The sequence below is a fragment of the Cottoperca gobio genome, chromosome 5, assembly GCF_900634415.1.
Source record: "Cottoperca gobio chromosome 5, fCotGob3.1, whole genome shotgun sequence".
NCBI classification, from domain to species: Eukaryota; Metazoa; Chordata; class Actinopteri; order Perciformes; family Bovichtidae; genus Cottoperca; species Cottoperca gobio.
The window spans coordinates 7,483,713-7,505,201 of NC_041359.1; the positions used below are offsets into that span (position 1 = coordinate 7,483,713).

The 21,489-nt window shown below is 42.3% G+C and overlaps 1 protein-coding gene across 1 annotated transcript in view; it reads left to right on the plus strand.

Annotated features, from left to right (window-relative positions):
* The window catches only part of LOC115008342 (cadherin-4-like), a 207,244-nt gene that overhangs the window by 178,489 nt on the left and 7,266 nt on the right, over positions 1-21,489 (plus strand). Inside the window, 5 exon segments of the mRNA XM_029431890.1 lie at positions 8,121-8,258; positions 12,892-13,005; positions 13,007-13,078; positions 13,352-13,605; positions 18,010-18,152. Of these exon segments, the coding sequence (XP_029287750.1) occupies positions 8,121-8,258; positions 12,892-13,005; positions 13,007-13,078; positions 13,352-13,605; positions 18,010-18,152 (721 nt within the window).

Genomic DNA, 21,489 nt, shown 5'->3' on the forward strand with positions numbered 1-21,489 from the left:
TACTGTCTATGTTCTTTTTTCCTTTTTGGATGGTTTATAGTATAGTGGCAGAAAATGAGGAAGTTACAGAATTAAAGGCCTTTAAATGAAGGCTGAGACACGATCTCTGACCCCAAGGGAGCTGTGGGGTATGACACATGTGTAATGTAACTGGAGCTGTGATATTGGAGCAGGTTGTTCAGCTCAGGTGCTGTTTGAGAGTTTTGTTGCGTAAACTCTTAACATTTAACAGTCCCCAAATCTCCTCACTCACACCAAGTTAGTTTACTAACGACTTGCAGATCAATTCAATGACACGGTCCTGCGTTCTTCATGTCTTTATTTTTCATATCAAATATATTCTGACCGAAGGCCGACTGTAGACACCTCAGTGATACTTGAACAGGTAAATAACGTCAAATCAATCAAACGTGGGTTAGCAACAATGCAGGTCAGTTATGCTTTTTTGATCTGGTCTGTCAATCATTAAACCCAAAAATATCTAATTACAAATGAATTACAATTCCCTATATCAATCCTTAATTTCCCAAAATATTTGTCAAATAATGAATAAATCGTATAAATATGTTTTTATTTTTTATAAAAAGGTTTACCATCAGCTTGCATTTTCTTGATGCACAATACAGTAAGAAATAGCTTCCTGCTAATTCCAGGGCGTCCTGCCTCACAAATCCCAATTTCATTCCTAGATGTAACAAAACCTTCTGTCTGGATCACTTTCAGCAGCATTTCGCACTTTAAGAAATGTCAAGTAAAACAAACCCAAGCACAAAATGAAATCATTCTTACCAGTCATTAGCCGGTTTTCTTATTGTGTATAAGTGACAGGTTTTTATCTCATCTTTTTCTCGGTGTGTAGAGCAGGACGAATATAATGACCCCAGCACCTCTCTGCCGACGAGGTTGCGGGAGCTTTCTCTTCATTGACGTCTTTTGTCTCATCCACTGATGGTCTGCGGTTGTTTGCCAACCCACCACCACGACACACATCGTCCCTTCTTCCATCTTATTCGACTAACGAGGAAGGTCTCGCAGTGTCGACTTTTGTTTATCCCAAGATGCGTCATGTGACTGTTGGCTCTAGTGTTTAATGGCAGATTGATAATCCTGCAGCCTTTCTCTCACACGCATACAGACGAAGCTTCTCTTATCACTCTGTGGTGCAATATAAAAAAATATACAACCTGGCAAAATCAGGGAAACGATTCAAATTCATATGCCGCCATTATGAGAATAATCTCATCGTCGTAATTTAGCTGGCTGGTTTTACTACCGACATTAAAGCATCGTTGAGTGTTTCTCATAATGTTTATATTCTGAGAAATGCCGTTGGTCCCTCTCGGCACTAATCCTGGCCAGGCAACACTTATTTATTAAAATAAAACAGTAAGCCGGGTGTATTTGGAGGATAATTACGGCTAAAATCTCAAGAACAAAACCAGGTTTTGAGAACAGAAAGAATACGATATATCAATGCTCTGTTTCTCATCCAATTTTTTTTTTTACAGAGCTGGCATGGTAGTGTTGTACATTTGTGGGACAACATATATGAGTCTAGTGAAAGCGAGCCAGCTCTGTGTCCCTGTTTCCAGCTTGGCCCAGGCGGCAGCAGTAGCAGCTGATGTGAGTGAGAGAAAGCTCATTAATCTGGACACATCAAGCCAGGCTCAGTCCCACCTGCCTCTGATCCTCCCACCAAAACTGGGACACACCTGGGAGTTCACCCACCTGCTGTCAAGGTCATCATCGCAAACACACAAATGCGCTCAGACACATGGGCACGTGTTCTCGCACAAACTCCCATGCAGTTCTGTTTGTGGTTTAGACGCAGTAAGGCCCACAAAGAGTGAGAAGTAGCATCACATGATGAATTAGATCCAAGGTGTCGAACTGGATCCATGCAACCAGAGAGGTGTATACACGTGCTGCTACACAAAAAAAGACGAATATGCATGCTCACTGTATGGACACTGAATATCGTATTAACAACTATGCGGCAAATATTTTATACGTCTCTTTCTCTCACACTTAAGCTCATCCTCGTGCACCACACCGGTTTGTAATTAGAATATTCATGTGCTAATTAAGGGGTGAAGCAGGTTCTCTCGTGTTGAGGAGACCAGGGGGTACATGGAGGTTAGCCTTGTATCACTTACCTCTGACACCACTGAATACCAATTATTCTCCCTCGCTCACCGCCCTTAACCCCTCTCCTCCACTGGCCTCACATGCCTTCACGTGCTTCTGCCCACAGGCTAATAAGCTGGGCTATTGTGTGTTTGAATCCATACATCCTAAAGTATACCGTGGCTATTTGTATGTGAGTGTGGGTTTATGTTGCTATTTCAAAGTTTAGGGGGGTCAGAGTTATGATTGCAGTCGGTGAATGCTATACGGAAGCTCTAAGAGGGAAGTGAGAAAAAGATTATTCTGGTGATCCACTTTTTAAATCTGATCTAAATAGTTTTCTCCCCTGTTTTCAGGACTTAAGCAAAAAAGTTTTTTACCAGGAAAATCTTATTTATAAAATAAGTTTGACTGTTCACCCTCCTCCCATCCGGCAGGCGCTACAGAAGCCTCCGCTCTCACACCACCAGAGAACTTTTCTTTCCACCGTGAAAACAGGTGGAAAGAAAAGTTATTTTAGGAAAAGAAAAATTATAATTTGTCAGGATAATCTTTAGGAGGTAACAAACATTTGCCTGTCAAAACTTTGTTCCCCACAGATAAAAACTAACATAAACACTAAACATTTTCCCCCTGTTCTGAGAGAAACCTATTTAGATCAGACTTCTCACTTGCTTCTCAGGGCTTCTGTAGGTTTAGGTTTGGGCTCATACAGTTTTGTGTATGTTTATTTGTATATAATCTGTACTGAAAATAGACCCGTGTGTCAGTCTACTGTGGAAGAAATACATTTCTAAAGAAGAACGACTCTGGTGCAGCAGCAGGTAGCAGAGTGGGAGATGTCAGGTTGCCACAGCTGGCGTGCATGTTCTCCCTTTGTGCCCTCTCTCCATGGCTCCAGTTCCTCTGGCAGCTTGAGCTGTTGTCTTTCATTACCCCAGGCTGTCTCAATCTCCCATGAGCCCTGGATTGGAACGGTCTGGGGCTGCATGGTGTGGTATGGCCCGGCACCAGGCTTTCCAACAGGCTGATGCCAGCTCTACATTGGACTGTCTCGCTGACGATTAGGACATCGCCTGGACTGCCTTGAGGACATGAGTGCCCACAGCCGGCTCTATTAGCCCGACTGGGGATACAGGCTGAGAGCAGGCATCCTAAATTGGTCTGGGGCTTTATTGTCTCAGAGACTCAGAGTTATGTTAACTCCCTGCTATAGCATCAAAGCTCCAGGAGCGAGACAGCAGAGCCATCAGAGGATTGTAAACGGGTTGCTGAATGAAGAATATTGATGCATGTAGGTGGATGTTGACTGCTATCCACTCAAAATCCACCTTATTATGTGCACATGGTTAGTATTGAATTGGTCCTTTTTCTGTCTTCAGACAGACAAACCTGAATTGTTGCACTCTAGTTGCAAACAATGTTTTTCTGCCGTCTCTTGCTATGCTGTTCTGGTCAAGGTCAGGTATTCACTTTCAACTGCTCGCAGATAGATTTTCACTACCAAAGCAAACATTTTGCAGATGCGTGTGAGTCCATTCTTTTGTTTTTGTCCATGAACAATCCCTTGATAACTTTTTGACACCAGCCTGTTCTTTAAAGGGCTTAATCTTGTTGTAATAGAATTTACCTAAAAGGTCTACAAGTGTTGGACACCATAAGGACTCTGTGGGGAAATGATTGGGGAGAGTAAATACCAAATGACCTATGGTCAAATATTTTCTGTCGATCTGCACAAGACATTCCCTTATACCATGCAAAAACATCAGGTTATCTAAAATCTATAAGAATGTCTTTCCGTACATGTAATCTATGTCAGCCTTTCCGTGCAAAAGTTATACACATATTTTGATTATGTCCATCCTACAGTAACTGCTGGACAGTGATTTTTAACACTAACATTTACAATAAAAGGTTCATCAGAATCAGAATCCAGTTTATTGCCAAAGGTTTTCACATTCAAGAAATTACATTTGGTGTATTGCTGCATAGCAAGAAACATAAATATAGAATAGAAAAAACAAGACATTTACTCCATCAGTTCCAAATTCCACGTACTTACCTGCAAAGCAATGACTAATGCTAGCATGCTAACATGGTTAACATTAAACCTTAACGTTAGCATTTAGATCAAAGCACTGCTTTTCCTGCATACAAGCTCTACTTCTTTGTTCCAATCTGTCAGAAAGTCAACCTTCCTCATAACCCATATTAGGAGATTGACAGGTGATTGCTGCTCTTCTTTCTTCCCGCTGGCTGCACAATCTTACTCCTTACTGACATTCCCCTTCTTTCAGTTTAAACCAGCAGGCCTGGCAACAGCGTGTTCATCCTGCCTATATCATCACCATGTCCTGTACATTATACTGTAGTGCTCGGTTGGAGGATTAATTAAACTTCTAGCCCACTCTGTGTGTTTTATTCCCACATCTTTATTCATATGTGACTCAGAGCCTTTATGTATCCATTATGTGAGTCTGAGCTGTTTGCGTAAATGTGGAGGCGTAACTAATCAAGTGGATTCCATCAGGAGATTATATCTTGATATAATATTTACAGCACCTACGTATCTGAGTGAATGTCTCTACAATGAGGATCAGAGAAAAGCTTTCACAGTGCAATTCGAAGCAACATTCGGCTGTTTGTGTCCTCAGTCCAAGCTAAGAGACATTCCTGTGAGGGATGAAGAGAGGGATGATGAAGATGGAGACAAAATAGACTTCTTCCCATATTTGTAATACTAACTGGGAAAGGATATGGAAAACATAGGAAAGATCTGTGTAGACAGTTTTTCATTGGCCACGTGTTAGTGTAACTGGACCCAAATAAAGTGAACTAAATTAAAATCAGATGAAATGTAGTCAAATAGCATCAAAACTGGAGGAAATTTAATTGTTGTGATCTCTGCTGAACAGAAACTGTAGTGGGGGTAACTGACACTGAGGGTCACTGAGGTAGAGAGAGTGTAGTCAGGAGAATGAAGGGGCTGGTCTCTAAAGTTTTAGCTACCAGTACTGGGCTGGTTGAGACAGATTGTAAGTGACAAGCTAATGACTGTGGCCACTAGGAGCCTGGCAGGCCGGAACTCAATCCACACACGACACAAGTCCCCTCACTCGGCCGGCCTCTCCCATTTTACCATCTCTGAGTGGTCCTTTACGGCTAGTGAAAATGCACACTCAGCTTAGGTATCATTAATTCACCACTGTACTTGTTTTAGCAGCAAACCACTCCTCTCCATTTTCTTGTTTGACATCCCCTAACATGTTCAGACCATTATTTCCCCGGCTTTCTTCTTTGTTCTCTAACAGAGTCTCACTGGAGAACAAGTCCATTTGCTTACTAACCACAAGCTGGCAGGTTTTTCCACCTGTCCTATCCGCTACTCGGCTTGACTTGTCGAGTAGCTGACCTTGATAGCCTGAAGCCATTTTCCTATTTCTTTCTTCAGTCTCCTGGATGGGAAACGACCTCATTTGGTCTCTGTGAAAAGGATTGGGTTGTATTGTTGATGGAGCTCTGTGTACAGGTGTTTCTGTGGCCACTGATGGCTTTCAGCTTCCTTGCAGATTAAGTCCGTAAGACTCGAGGCCTGTGTGGGGGAGCACGGGCTGTTGGTTGTGATACAAGGGGCTATATTTCCTGCCAGCGCTGGACTCTAATTTAACAGAGAGATTTTCTGTTCAGCACTTCTGTAGGACTCATTAGAGAGCCCTTTACTGGCTTGTTCGGGCAGCCACTTTTGGACAGCAGAGTGCGCTTGGCTCTGTGTGTGTGTTCGATGTGCTCGTGCACGTGAATACCCGGAGTAAGAGAGTCCCACCTGTTCCCACTCACTGGAGCGGTAGAGGATGTGTATCTGTGCACTAGAAGGGCCATAAACTCACAACTACTCTCAGATGAGTGATATAACCCTGCAGGGTAAGACACATCAGCCACATCTCATACTGTGTGTGAGAGCTCCACCTGCTGGCTCAGCTCCCGTCATGTCTCTTCACCTGACCATAAGAAAAAGGCGTCCATCAAAGCTCAGCCTATTAGCTTCTTGCAGCCATCTGGTGCTATTTCTAGATTGATGTATGTGACCGGATCTAAATGAGCCTGCAGAGAGTCACATTCATTGGAGGCTCTGTTTACTGACGCGCTCTATGAGGGGAGATGGTATTGATATTTCATTATGAGTCTAATAAAGGGCAGCTAGTATTGACTTTTTCATTAATAGGGCTGGTTTGGTGCAGATTAACATGTCTGCGCTGTTCATAATGACTTGGAGAGATGCTAAATGACTCCAGCTGGGTGTTTTAAATGGCATCAATGGTTTGACTGATCCAAACATCAACTGCATCCCTCACGACTGAAATAATAGTGGGAGCTGGAAAAGGAAGATATAGAGATACACAGAGACTGGCAGAGAGACAGACAGAGAGATAGACAGCGAAGAGACAGGCGGAGAACACTGAGCAACTAAGATGCGATCAGAAAGATAGCGAGAGATCAAAAGGAGCACAAAATGTGAGTTAACAAAGAGAGCAGAACAAACCAAAGGAGGAAAAAAAAGGAAAAAGCCACGACTATAAGAAATATAAAATCAGAGAAGCAGCCATCTTAGCAGAATGCAACAACTCCCTGTGCCTGGGTTTGTTCTGGTTACTCCTGGCAGTACCTGACATCAGTGCCACTGGCTGTCCAAGTTGTTGGAAAGCGCGACCTCTGGGTGAATGTGAAAAAACTAGCCTAGCAACAAACGAACATTAGACCGCTGATATGACGCATTGTGGATGCCTAACAAAGCAGCAGGCCCTATGCGCCCAACACTGGCCTGTCCTTGACGTCCATTCTCCCTCGCTCGCTTTGCTCTGACACAATGGAGGTTTGAGCCAAATGGATTAATAGGAAGAGAAAGAGACCACAAATCAGAGAGGCTTTTCCTGTCAGGATGGAAACACACACAAACACACAGAATCTTCTTTCCAGTGGTGAGTCTGGGGACAGACTGAACTTTCAGCACCATGGACAGTGTCACAATGTTTGAACGTGGATGCACTCTGTCTCTCTACCTCTTTGTTTGGTGGTTGCGTCTAAACAAAGCTGAATGTTTGATGCTGTTTCTTGTCATGGCCCAGTAATATCGCAGTGTGTGCTGCAGTACACTCTGGGGCGACTGACTCCCCCTCACTGTAACTGGACTAAATAAGGCCCATTCACCTCCTGGTATTATCTGCAGTACTGTGGCGCATCTTGAAGTGGCGGGGCCTCCATTAAAATGAGTGATGATCCTGGTCTGTTCCCACAGCGGAAAGCCGAGGCAATAATGGATGGGCCTTTTACCAACACAGTGCTTCCTTCCTGCAACTTTGTCTATGTCTGTATGTGTGTGTGTGTGTGTGTGCTGTTTGCAATCTGTTATAGAGCAAATAAGATTTCTAACAGATTCCTTTTCTGTTGTTCCAGTGAGTGAGTCAGTCTGTTCTCATACACTGTGGAGTTATACCCATGAAAAGTAATCCACTATAATTTATATACAATCCGTGTTATTGTGAGCCAGGACAGGTGATAGATGAGTGGGTCCTAACACACAGGAGAGACCCCTGTTTGTGTCCCGCGTGAAACCAGAAGTCAACGTTGACTTATTTGTCACGTAACATCCGTACTTACGTAACGCCACTTCCGTGGTTATTTTAACCCAAGCTACAAGCTTTTCCTAATCAAGTAGTCTAAACAGGTTTCTGCACCAAAAGGGCTTTTCGTAAGATATCATACCAACGTATGTCGATATACTGAGTGAGGAGAAAGAAGGGAAGATGTGTATGCATGGCTGGTTGCTGGGGGATGCTTTCTTGCATTCACTCACTCATCCATTCATTCATATGACTCACTGTGTCATTGCCACATGCCAAAAATAATGATTTGTTGATTGAGTCCTGAGTCCGGGTCTGTTGCAGCATTTGATATACTAATCCCTGAGTGTGTTTTCGGCTTCTTCTTTTTTACAGAAAGTGTCCCAGTACACCATCATTGTCCAGGCCACTGACATGGAGGGCAACTTGAACTTTGGCCTGTCCAACACAGCCACAGCCCTGATCAGCGTTACCGACATAAACGACAATCCTCCAGAACTGACTGTCAGAACGGTGAGTCCCAATTAGTTTTTCCTCATTAAAATCAGCAGCCTTTATATAACAGTTCCTTATCAAACAGTAGAGAGCTGCTGTATGCTCATCCTCTTAGTGTTGTATCTTATCTCATATTGCATGTCATTGAAAAGACACGTAATAACCACGTCTGAAGATTTGTAAAATGACCACTAAGACCAAAATAGGAAACTAAATGACCTCATTGAGACACAAAACCACGAAAATATGCATAGTGTCTACAAAGAGAGGGGAAACTAAAAAAAAAGAGGGAAAACCACCACAAAGTCTGTGTGACTTGCTTCTATGCAGGAGAGGTGCTGGGGTGTTTTGCATGTCTGTGCCCAAGGGCCCATTGTCTCATATTCCGCCCATGAAAAGGCTTTGAATGGAAATATAAGATTCAGCCATCCTCCCCACCCCAACAATGTTCATACAGTCCTTATAAAGAATGTGAGTCCTAAACAAGAGGGGTCAGAGGTCAGACTCCACCAAACAGTTTCACCTCAGGACTCTGCCCTTTATCTGTCATTGTAACAATTGCTAATGTAGTCACTATGCTACCCCACTGTCCCATAGAGTCATTATGCAACATATATGCATATGAGGGTATAATATTATTCGGTAGAACAGGTAGCACAGGCATCCAAAGGAAAACACTGCTCTCAGATATTATTAGAAAATACATTATCTGGTACCTGTCAAAGACAACAATCACACAACAGCAGCTCAACTGAAATATGTTTTCAGAGAACATTGAGATGAAGGGAATGTAAATACAACAGCTGACAAAGATTTAGGATAATGATATTAAGAATATAGACACAGTGACAGAAAAAGCAACACTGCTCAAGAATAACATCAGTGACTGAAAGTGAGATCGAGATCAGGTTTGGTGATGGGAGGCGTGCTCCTCCCTCCTTTCCTCTCCGCGTTCCGCCTGCCAGCGGGGCCTCCGGTGGCCGCAGGTTTGTCTGCAGACATCTGGCCCTGGTCCTCCTCATTGATCTGACAGGAAGCTACGCTGACCCACTTTTCTACGGCTGTGTGTGTGGCTATGGGAGGGAGTTATGAAAGTTTATTGATGAGGAAACAGCAACTGAAATGAGAAGCTCTTTGCCCCATATATAGCTTGTCCTCTCAGCCTAGTCAGACTTGCATGCTGACCGGAGCCTGACTACAGCGTTGTAGCTGCTCCTCATGTGAGCGCTTGGATTTCTGAGATTCCAGAGAGAGACAGATGCTGAGCTCGGAGGCAGCGCCTGTGTCAGCGTCACACACTGTGATCCCTGTCTCCTCGGCGGGGCCGTCGTCAGCGTGCTTGCCAGTACAGTTCCAGACGCATGCTCTGATAAGAGCTCCCCGGCTGTCAGGGGCAGGGCTCACCGAACGAGGCTGCAGCACCGCTCAGAACGGCTCTGTCCCCCGTCTGTGTTGCTGGCTCCGTCACTGCTCTTCGAGGAGGGGGGGGGTAAAACACATTGTACATTGTCCTTGACGTATACAGTACACTGTAATGTATGTTCACACGCTGTGATAAATGTTTGTCGTTTCTTCAGGGCCTCATTAAATTCCCTGCAACCCTCCTGTGTAAGTGATTTGCCTGAGCTTGTCAGTAAAGTAGCAGTTGGCCATATGTGTGTGCGACTCAAAGGTAGTAATGAGTTAAAAATGTATTTTTAGTTGCATATCCTTCGCCTAGTACACAATCAGCCACACAGCTCTCTCATGAACATCCACGGCGGAGAAATTGTCCTCTGCCACCAGATGCCATTTACGCTGCTTTGTCAATCTCCACTTTTTGTTGTGCTTCCCACACAAGCAACTAGACTTGGAGCAGTTCAGTAATTATTTGTGCATGACAGATGCGAGAAGAATTCATTGCTCTCTACGGGAGGCATAAAGAAAACATAAGCGTGCTAATTAAGTGAAATTGCTTGCGGGGGCGTAAACCAAGCTGATATATAGCATCTCATTTTAAAAAAACTACTGTTTTATTTATTTCACCACATGGGCCTTATGGTAATGCTATGTTCACCATTATGTGATGGACTAAAAGCAAACGGTTCTTGCAACAGTCTACCTAATCAAAGTATCTAATAAAGTGTATCACTCTCCTGTTTCCATCCACCGAACGGTGACGAGGGACAGGAGAACTCCCAGACACACAGGCTTACAGATCTGAACAGAGTGCTATTTGTGATTCACCTCCTAAATAGCTGAAAGACTTAGAGTGCCAGAGATTATTTGCCACTTCCCCCCTGGTTCCATGTCCTTGACTTTGATTTGTGTTAAAAGAGCAGACTGCTAGAAAAAGCAGCTTGATATGTCTGTATAACACGGGTAAGCGCCTGTTGCCAGTAGCTGTATCTTTATTACACTATAGAGTCTAAAGCGATGATGGCAGTCTGATATTGGTAGAAGTCTTTTTTGGGGACGTTTATTCGTACGTAATGCTGTTATAACCATTTGGTGTTGTTTCCAGGACCCCATGAAGGAAAGGAAGAGCTCATGTAGTCTTTTTTAGCTGTAGCTCTGCTGTCTGAAAGGGAACATTTTCATTTGCTGAGTCAGTTTTCAGTAAAATGGTAGTAGATTTCCCCTGCTGGGCTGTGCACCTTGATGCATATTTAAAATAATTAGAGGTCTGTACAGCACTGTAGTCCTACTGATTTCCCCCGGCTGGACTGCAGCTTAAACTTCTGAAATCTAGTCGTGTTTATAGACAGTTTAAAACATGAAAAGCAATTATTTGAAATGATGAGGTGTACGTGATCCGGTATTAGATGGTGTTATGTAGTGCTGACCTTCATACATTCGTTATCTATTGGCATGTCGGTGGTTCATAAAATAAGACCCTGGCATAATTTGTCAATGATAATGCTTATGCTTTGAATGGTGAAGTTATGAAAGTAAATGTTTACACAGGGTCAACAGCTGTTGACCTAAAGTGCCTCTACCTCACCCCCTGCCTTTCAAATTCTTTAAAGCAAAACAATGTAACTTTTGTAAGGAAAATGAAAAACTGAATTCAGAAGCAACCAGAACAGCCCTGAGAGAGAAAGTCATTCTTCTGACTTCAGTGTGTCATAGATAAATATATGTGTGTATATATATATATATATATATATATATATATACACACACACACACACACACACACACACACATTAGTGTTCATACTTGCTAACTATAGTTAGCAACAAGTTCTCCTTGTTGAATGTTTAAATAGGCGAAGCACATAAAGTTTATAAAGCACGATAAAGCCAGAACCTGTAATACTGACTAAACCTGTTGTGACGTAGCAGCTCAAATTAAAGTTTAATGATTCTTTTTATTTTTGTGTCATTTGAATTTTATATTCACTGGGAAGGAAGGCTGAGGTCCTGTTTAGCGATGAGCTCCAAGTGAATCTTCTTTGCCAGCACTCCTGTTCCCCCTGCTTTGTAAATACAAAATCCTTTAAAAACTGGAAGTCTGTGTCTCTAGTGGCTTATCAATGGGTCCACATTGCATTTTAGTGAGAGTGGCCATTTTGGAAGCGTCCTCCCCCACAGTCAGCACCATTGAGTATGCCTCCGAGAGAGCATTTTCCATTTGGCCGTCTGACAGCGCAGCCAAACGAGCTTGGAACGTTCGTGGTGGTGTTAGTTGCTAAAGCCTGAGGTGAGAATGAAATGTAGTAGCCCACACACAAGCGACTGAGAGTGCATATTTAATTTTTTCTGTGCCTATCAGCGTGGTCTTATTACTGGGATAGGAGGGAAAGGGGCAACGAGGGAGGGAGGGAGGGGAAGAGAGGAATCGGGTGATTTGGACGCTGCTTCAATATCACGATGATGAAGCCATTAAAGTGAACAGCAGCTGGCAGACACACCCCATAAACAAGTTAAAGCTTAACAAGAGGAAACACGGATTATCGTCTGACAATGAGAGCATTTATAGTGTGTATGTGTGTGCGTGTGCATTTCTACCTTCGGGTGCCCATCCCTCTGATGAATCTCTATAGAGAAGGACATGAATCCTATTGCGCTGTAAATTCTTCTTCAGGCTCTGCAGCTGTAACCAAGTTTCCTCCAGAGTAAGTTCGGAGGGAAGTTGTTTCAGATTGCAAAATAATGAAGATCATTAGCCAAAGATTATTTCTACCGCTGCCTTAATTACAGTACTTATCTAATTGCTTATTAAGAGCTAGATTTGGTGAATGCACAGACTCCAAATGAAATGGGTAAACACTTAATTGAACAAATCCATTAGTTCAAATAAGAGTTTCATATGAGAAGACGTGATGTGGAAGAAGGGACAGCATTAACATAATGGAAGATATGATTCTCTATTATCCACATTGAAACAAATATGTCTCCTTCTGTCTTCCTCTCCTGTCCTAATTTCTCCCCATTTGTTTTTCTACCACTTTCAGTGTAATGAGCATTATTGGCATGACGTTAAAAGCAGTTTGTTTTCATAATAACAGTTATGGAAAATGCTAAAAGATTGATGACGACGCAAGGAAATGTGAATAATCTCAATAAATCAACCTATTAACATGCATTAGCCAACTGCGGGAGCAACATCAGCATAATGTTATCCCTCCCATCCTCCCTCTCCCTCCTCCCTCCCTCCCGCTCTGTAGTTTTCAGGAGAGGTGCCAGAGAACAAGCTGAATGTGGTGGTGACCAACCTGACGGTGGTGGACCGGGACCAGCCCCACAGTCCCAACTGGAATGCCGTCTACCGCATCGTCAGCTGGAGACCCCTCCGGACACTTCACCATCCGCACCAACCCCATCACCAATGAGGGCATGCTGACGGTGGTCAAGGTAACAAATCAAGCTGCTCATTTGGCTTCTCCACACACATCCTCTTGTGTGCTATTTAGCTTTGTTCTCCATTATTATTCAACACCAGCATCGTTTCCACCTCCTCTGAAGTGCCAGATGTTGATGACTGAGTACTTTGGTCTCACATTGTTTGCACTGAATTACATGTCATTTGTCAAATTGGAACACAGTTAGAAATAATCTTGCAATCAGCAACACTCATTTTCCTCCCATCATGTTTTCTGTTCCTCTCTGTCCTTGGTTCTTCTCTAGCCCGTGGACTTTGAGATGAATCGTGCCTTCATGCTGACCGTGGTGGTTTCCAACCAGGCCCACCTGGCCAGCGGCATCCAGTCCTCGCTCCAGTCCACAGCGGGAGTCACCATTTCGGTTCAGGATGTGAACGAGCCGCCCGTCTTCCCTGTCAACCCCAAGATGATCCGCTTTGAAGAGGGCGTGCCGGCAGGAACCACTCTTACCGTGTTCGCTGCACAGGACCCTGACCACTTCATCCACCAGATTGTCAGGTACTTTAAAGCACACAACAGGGAATTCTGGGAGTTCACTTCACCAAGGAGGTTATGTGTTCGGTTAGGTTGTTTGTCAGCGGGAAAAACTGCTGACCAGATTTTCATGAAACTTGGTGGAAGGGTGTAGTATGGGCCAAGGAAGAAGACATTGAATTTTGGATCAGATACGAATCTTAGGGCGGCTGCACAAATGATTTTTTAGTTTGTTTTGTTTGAATTGCGAGGCAGGGCATTTGGCATTGGCGGATAATCCGCTCTCCGCTCTCTAGTTTGCTGAATGGATATACATCAGTAAACTGACACAACATAAGAACACTTTGGATGTCCTGATCAGCAACTGAAATGTTAATCCTAGAAAAAATAACTGCTGCATTAATTTTGGACAATTTGGGGGAGCAGAATAAAGCTGCATGGTGAACTGGTTAGCAACAGTTGCCGTAATTAATAGTATTAACATCAATGTATATGTCATCAACATGTGCATGCTCAATCATCAGTAACCACCAACCTAGTCAACAACATCAGATCATCATTGTCATCATCCGTCAGCGACGTTGTTCATTAGAAGACTTCACTGCAGCCGCTACAAAGGACTTCCTCAATCTCTCTTAAGAGCACCTGGGCATAACAAGCCTATTTCTAAAAGAGCTCTTCAGCCCGCTAAAAACATTAAATATTGGATGATCCTCATTTCATCTTTGCTCCATGATCACTTGTAACGTGTCCGGGGTTATGCCAATAATGGATCCTGTCAACTTCACTAATCGAGGTTAGCAGAACTGCAGTGGTTCTCTGTGGGGCTGTCACTCATAGTAAACCCTTTAACGTGCATGTAATCAGTAAGAACAGATGTCTTCTTATCTAGTTTCCAGTTGTCTTTATATGAATTATAACTTCAAGTATAAATGTGTACAGCATTAAAAGGAAACTAATTACATTAAGTGACCTTAATAATAAAGTAAACGGGGAAACAAAAGTACCTCCTACACACAAATCATTTAATAAGGAAATGAGGCAAAGAAGTGTCAGTTAATATAAAATGCAAAGTTAAGAACATGTGGTATGAATTCATTAACCTTAGCATTACCAGACCATTTCCTTGTACTATATCTGTGGGGGTTTTGGCCTTAATACATTATATTATTGGATCTCCTATAGTCCCCATAGAGTCGTCACATTCAAGCATGTTGAGATGATTTGTATTTGATTTATGTGCACTTGGATTTTTTTAATAAGGTTTTCGTTTTTTTAGATGTCCTCCATGTCAGCAATCACTGCTCATGCTACTTACTGCATTCTCAACCGGTTTAGTTAAAACCATTGTTTCATACCATGTATTATTATTTATTATTAAAATAAATATTCTTGAAACATTTGCCGTGAAGGACCCACAAAGAGGTTCAACAATGGGCTGAAGCTCCTCCAAAGACTCCCTGATAGTCAGCTACTGTATAGTGTATATTCTTTCCTCTCTGTATACTACATGTATCTTCTTTTCAATCTGTGTGTCACCAGTGTTTAATCAGTGTTGAGCAGTTTCTCCTTCTGTGACATTTTCAACTGACCCTCCGCCCACAGAGCGAGCTCCGGTTACCTCCCCATTGCCAGGCGACTGGTGTGAAGAGGTCACCCTGTAATGAGTTGGACATTGTGTGTCTGCCCTTCTTAGATCCCTATCTCCTTCTTGTCTTCTTCCTCATTGATACCTCACTCCATCCTTCCTAACTGGCATCGACCCCATGTGACAGAAACTCCCACATGCCCACTGAGGTCCGGCGGCACCGTTCTACTCTATAGCCAGCTGCAACAAAAGAGACGCATTTTTCTTATTGTCAATGAAACGGCCTCTTCCACTGAGTGGAAACGTTGCCGAAATGAAAGCGAGGGAGGTAGTGGGAGATATACTCACACTGTACACAGGAGTGAGCAATATCCACATCTCAGCTTTCTTTTCCTTAAAAGACATGCAAACTAAGTGTGCTGAGCTGCTCTGCCTTTTGAGAGAAGTAACTCCTCTTTCACTCTCTTTTCTCTCATCCCTCCCCTTCCTCTCGCTCACACTGACCCTGTCACTTTCCTCTCTGTCAGTCTGTCTGTATGTTATTGATGGGAGCTCTTCTCCAAAGCAGCGTGCCAGCAGACGCTCAGCTCATGCTCAGACAGCCTCATCTCTGCTGCTGCTGCTGCTGCTGTATTCACTTTAGGTGACCTCGCTTGAACCTTCGCCAAAGCGCTCACAAAGAAACACCTGAAATGCAGAGCCTTCGACTCACACACGCACACAAGCACCCACAGAGGATGAGTAAAAGGACTGTGCGTGAGCTGTGGATAGGACAGGAGCCAGCTTGAGGTTTTTTTTATGTTTCTTGCTTTTCTCTCTCTGGTGGAGAAGAGGATGTGAAGTCGAACCTTTTTGTCAGTTGATTTTACTGTTAGATGAGGTTTTAAGCGGCGTGTGTGTGTTTTTCTGTTCTTGTTGGTATTACAATATTATCCCCGCGGAGTGAGAACATTTTTGTGATGTATTGAGATGTCATGTTGGTTCATTATTAAAGTCTTAGTTAAAGGAGTTCGCCACCTATTACATATTGTACTTCCATGAAGTTGGGAGACTCACGAGAGACATATCAAAAATGAATGGTCAAAATCGAATCAGCATAGGCCGAGACATCCTGACATTTACACAATGTCTACGCAGCCTATGGAGCAGAAGCAGCACTTTAGTAGAGCGGCAGCAACAGCTTCAGTCCTCAGGCAATGTCTACACGGGATGTCTTCCCCATAGTTTGGGCAGTATGTTAAAATGTTCCAACTTGAAATTGCAGATATATTCAAGCAGGTATGTGCAGCCTTGTCAACTCATCAGAAAACATGCTTAATATAAACTCGAGATAAGAGTCACCAAAACCGTACCATAACCATAACCATAACGAGGAAACCATATCGCGTTATCTGCTATTTTAATTCTGCTATATTATACTATTTTAATTCTGCTATTTTTATAATGGTACTTCTGACTCATTTACATCAACACTGTTATTATTGTACTGTAAATGCTCTTATTCTGTCCTTGTACTAATTGTTATGTTTTTGCTGTGAAGCACTTTGGGCTGCAATTCTTGTATGAAAGGTGCTATACAAACAAAGCTTATTATTATTATTATTATTATTATAAAATTCAAATAACAGAAATATAAATAGACTTATTTGGAATTTGGGAGGAGAAATGTAAATAAAAGGTTTTGTCAATACCGATCACAGAAATAAATCTATTATATTTAATACTAATGTTTTACACAACATGTTTCACAAACAGCATTCATTTGGCTTGTTTCTTCCTAGATTACTTATATCATCGGTTTAAAATCATGTATATAAGCAAGTCTCATAAAATTAGGAGACGTCATGAAGTATCAAAGCTGAAAGAATAATGTCGGGAACAGAACGTTAAGGTTGAAGGTTACGGCAGTCGTCAGCATAGAAAGACACTTTGCTCTGCCAGCTGCATATGAAGGCAGCAGAAGGTGACATCTTGTTGTCACAGGAAGGAGATGAGAGTGCCAGGCCTGACACACCAACGCCAGAGACTAACCTGCCAGATATGATTAAGGGTGTGTAGAAGTGTGTGTCTTTAGCTGGAGGTGGAATTAGTTTTTCTCCATGCCTGTGTCAGCCTCCAACGTACTGCTTTAATTAAGCCCCCCTCCCCCTCATCACTTTTTCTCCCGACCATGCTTACATTCAGAAACACGCCTCTGATCTCCCTCACTTTGTCTGCTTTGGTCTTTCACCTCCACCTCCTGTCCTGACCACCACGCTGACCATCCACCCACCGGTTAGACTTCTCGCTTGTCCGCAATTAAACATTTCTCATTAGACCTGAGAGATAAGCGCTACCTCCGCTTAAACAGTTGTTAGGACTTGTCGTAGTTGTTAAGCGGTTTTATAGACTTTGATTGCAGCTGTCACTTTCCCCTCCATTCAAGTATTGACCGGTGACAGCGATGAGAGTTGCCGTAGGCGGCTGTGTGGGTACAAAGAGCAGTGAAGTTGTTAAGAGCGCTGCTTGGCTGTTCCACATATGGTTTCAGTTTTTCAGCGGCCTTCATGTTAATGAGCTATGATAAGCTCGGTGAACATATGTTCCGCTCTCCATGTTACTGTAATATTTCAAAGGTGCTTGGCTGGTATTATTGCTTATTATAGTAATAACATTCAACCTGATAATACTGGAATTCAAGAAGCAGTTGGCTGCAATCGTTACCTTGTGGAATATGTTTCCATATATTTGTGTTTGGATTAATGAAGTATCTGGCTTTGTGTGTGTGTGTGTGTGTGTGTGTGTGTGTGTGTGTGTGTGTGTGTGTGTGTGTGTGTGTGTGTGTGTGTGTGTGCACACAGGTACTCCAAGCTGTCAGACCCCGCTAACTGGCTGAAGATCAACAGGACCAATGGTCAGATCACCACCATGGCCCTGCTGGACCGAGAGTCCATGTACGTGAAAAACAACGTGTACGAGGCCACATTTCTGGCATACGACAATGGTAAGTCCGGTAAGTCAGGATGACTGTGTGTGTCGTGACTATCCGATAAACAGTACAGCACATACAGGACTATATAGGCACTTGTTTTGCCACATTAGCAGCGTGGCTTTAGGTATAGCAATGGGTCCACCACTTTGGTCCAGTCTCCAGAACTATTGAATGCATTGCCACGACATTTGGTGCAGATATTCATGGTCCCCAGAAGATGAATCCTAATGACTCTGGGGATACCCTGACTTTTTCTCTAGCGCAGGGATACTCAACTATCTTTGCCCAGGGGTCACTTTTGCTAAATGACTGGAGGCTGGGGGTCAGTTAATAAAGTCAGGACCTCTATCAGGGGCTCCAGGGGATCCTCCCCTCCCACTTTTTATTTAATGAATAAGCTCTATTAGTCTATTTTGATGCTTTTTTTATGCACTCTGGCACCCTATTTACTTAAAAAGTACAAAAAATATCCCTTTGTGAATTAGAAAATGCTAAGTATCCAATATTAGCATGCTAACACACTAAACAGAGATGACATTACACTTGCTAAACGTCAGCGTGTTAGCATTGGCTTTGTGAGCATTTTAGCATGCTGATGTTAGCATTTAGCTCAAAGCACCACTATGTCTACGTGCAACCTGACATACAGTAGCTGCCAGCACGGATGTAGACTCATGATCTTGCTTGTTTTGTTAATTTGTTTGTTTTTCGTTGGGAAAAGCTTTATCAGCTTTATTTATAATTTTGATAACAATACATCAATCATCATCTGCCTGAGAAGGAAGCCGTTTGTCATCATTTTTCATCATCATTAATCATCAGAATGAAAATACTGTAGCACAGGCCAGGGATGTAGGTAGTGGTTGTCATTATGGGCCACAACTACTCAGGCACTAATCACTTAAACTAGGATCACATTAGGAAACATGATGCATTATATTATATTTTGGGTCTAGGGCTGGGCCGATGAACGATGACATCATCCGTTGGCTGACAACCATCGACCACTGAGCCCAACATGGGGATTTAAAAGCCCCACCCCCATAAATGTGTCTGTACCTTCAGTGAAGGTATCATGCTGTCACTTCACATAACAGTGTAGGGTTACTTGCACTCTCAGTACACCTCACCTCAATTGTAAAGAAACACATTTAGATATTTGTAATTTCTCTGTGTTTGACAAAGGCTAATCCCAATGTATATAGTTCTATCGGGTTGACTCAGTTTAGCTTCACAAAACTCATTATACCAAAACTGAGAAATACGTCCCATTTTACTTAATATTAAATATAAATACATCACATCCTTGTTACTTTCCTGGCAGATACCCTACAGTGTGTGTGTGTGTGTGTGTGAACTGTGAAAGAGTGGCACATCTGTTCATATACTGTTACATATTATAAAGTATACTGTACATAAATATGCACTGACCTTCGCTGCCCCGTATCTAATAAAAATAGGATCTGTCAATACCGGTCTTGAGCATCAGACTCAGCTTCCGCAACAACGTACGAAGCTAAAGAACTAAAGCTCTACAAATAGAGGCGCTTGCTCTCTGTGTAAGTAGGAGGAACCCAGGTGTTTTTACTTTACTGAGGGATCGGTTGCCCCGAAGCACACCAACTTAAGCTCAACGTGTTGACTCCCTATTGATTTTGAAGCCCAGTGTCAACGAGGGGATATATTCCTCTTTGATTGAAATTCTCTTTACTTATTTCACTCAAGCAAAGCGAAAGAAGCAACAAAGCACCCAGCCAATCATAACCGACAAGACGGTCGATGGGCCTTGGGGCCTGGGGCAACAGACCTTTACCGAGTTGATGCACCAAGTTACTGTCTGATTGAGGAGAAAAAGTTGAGATACAACACTGATGAGCTACTGGGATAAACTCTACGGTATCTGCTGCATTGCATCAGGAATTGTGCTCGCCTTGCTGACAGTCTGTGTGCAGGGGGTTGTCAACTGAATATCAAGGCCACAATACATCACTGCTGTCTGTTTGTTCAACAGAGCAGCACACTTACTTTCTTGGTCCGTAGTTTGGGGTTGTAATGTTATGATCAGAAGTGGTATCACTGAAGAATGTTAGCGGAAGAAATATTCAGATCCTTAGCAACACATTATTACAAGTAAACGTCCTGAATACAAACGTTTAGTTAAGTGAAAGTTCAGAAGCCTTATCAGCAAACTGTAGTACATTTCAAAAGTGAATTTATTTTGCAGAATGACTCCTTTTAGAGGGGTTTATATTGACTGCATATTATATGATTGGCCAATTATTACTGATTACTATTATTTGTGATGAAAAGGATTGAATGATTTTGTATATTGTAATGCGTAACAGTCAAACACAGTTTATTACATTGAATATCAGTTTTATTATGTGCTATATTGTGTCATATATTGTTTTTGGAAAAGCACTCTTATAAATATCATGTTAATGATTGAAACCATATGACTGATCCCTACTGATGCTTTAACTGGTATATTACTGTTAAAGCTGCTTTTATATTAGATTAGAAGCACATCTTCAAAGTAAGAGTCACATCAATGTTGTGGAGTACAATAGTTGAAATAGTGAAACTGTTAAAAATAGGAAGACTCAAGTAAAGCTCAAGTAACTCAAAGTTGTATTTAAGTAAAGTACTTGAGTACATTTACCACTGCTGAGTGTAATAGTTTTCTGATCACATCCATTGATTTTATTGAGTAATTTCCCAGATATCTCTATAACTGAGATTATTGTGTGCTGTTTGTTTTTAAAGCACACTGTAGATTGTTGATTATTTCAGCTCTGCCGCATGTTTATAGCAGTAATTTGATGTGCATCCCAGTGAAAACAAACACTTTAAAATGAGAGAGATGATCATTTATGAGCCTTTCTTTCTCTTGTTTGTTCCGCACCGTGGCACACTTCTGCCAGTGCTTGGATATCTTAAAGTCCCTGAAGTATTCCCTATAACATTAAATATTAATGACTAAATCAAAAAAGTGGTGTTTATTTGTGAAGATTATCAAAATTTGTAAGTATCATATCAAAGTTGTTTGCTAGTTTATTTTCTGCAAAATCCAAGGGAAAAGTCCCGTCGGCTGTTTGTGGAGTCAACCGGGGCGATGCTAAGTTACAAAAATAAGTCATTGCTGCAGCACTCTGTTCAACCAAAACACTTAGATGCATTTATGTATGCACATTTTAAAGAGTCTTCTTTTTTTTCTTTATCACTTTCAGCCCAAGTCTTAAATACTTAACTCACACAGAGTTCAACCTCATTACAAATGTTTTCATGTTGCACAGCTTGAGAAACAACTTCCAGTTCACTTTTTTTCAAAAGCAAGCAGTGCACTTAA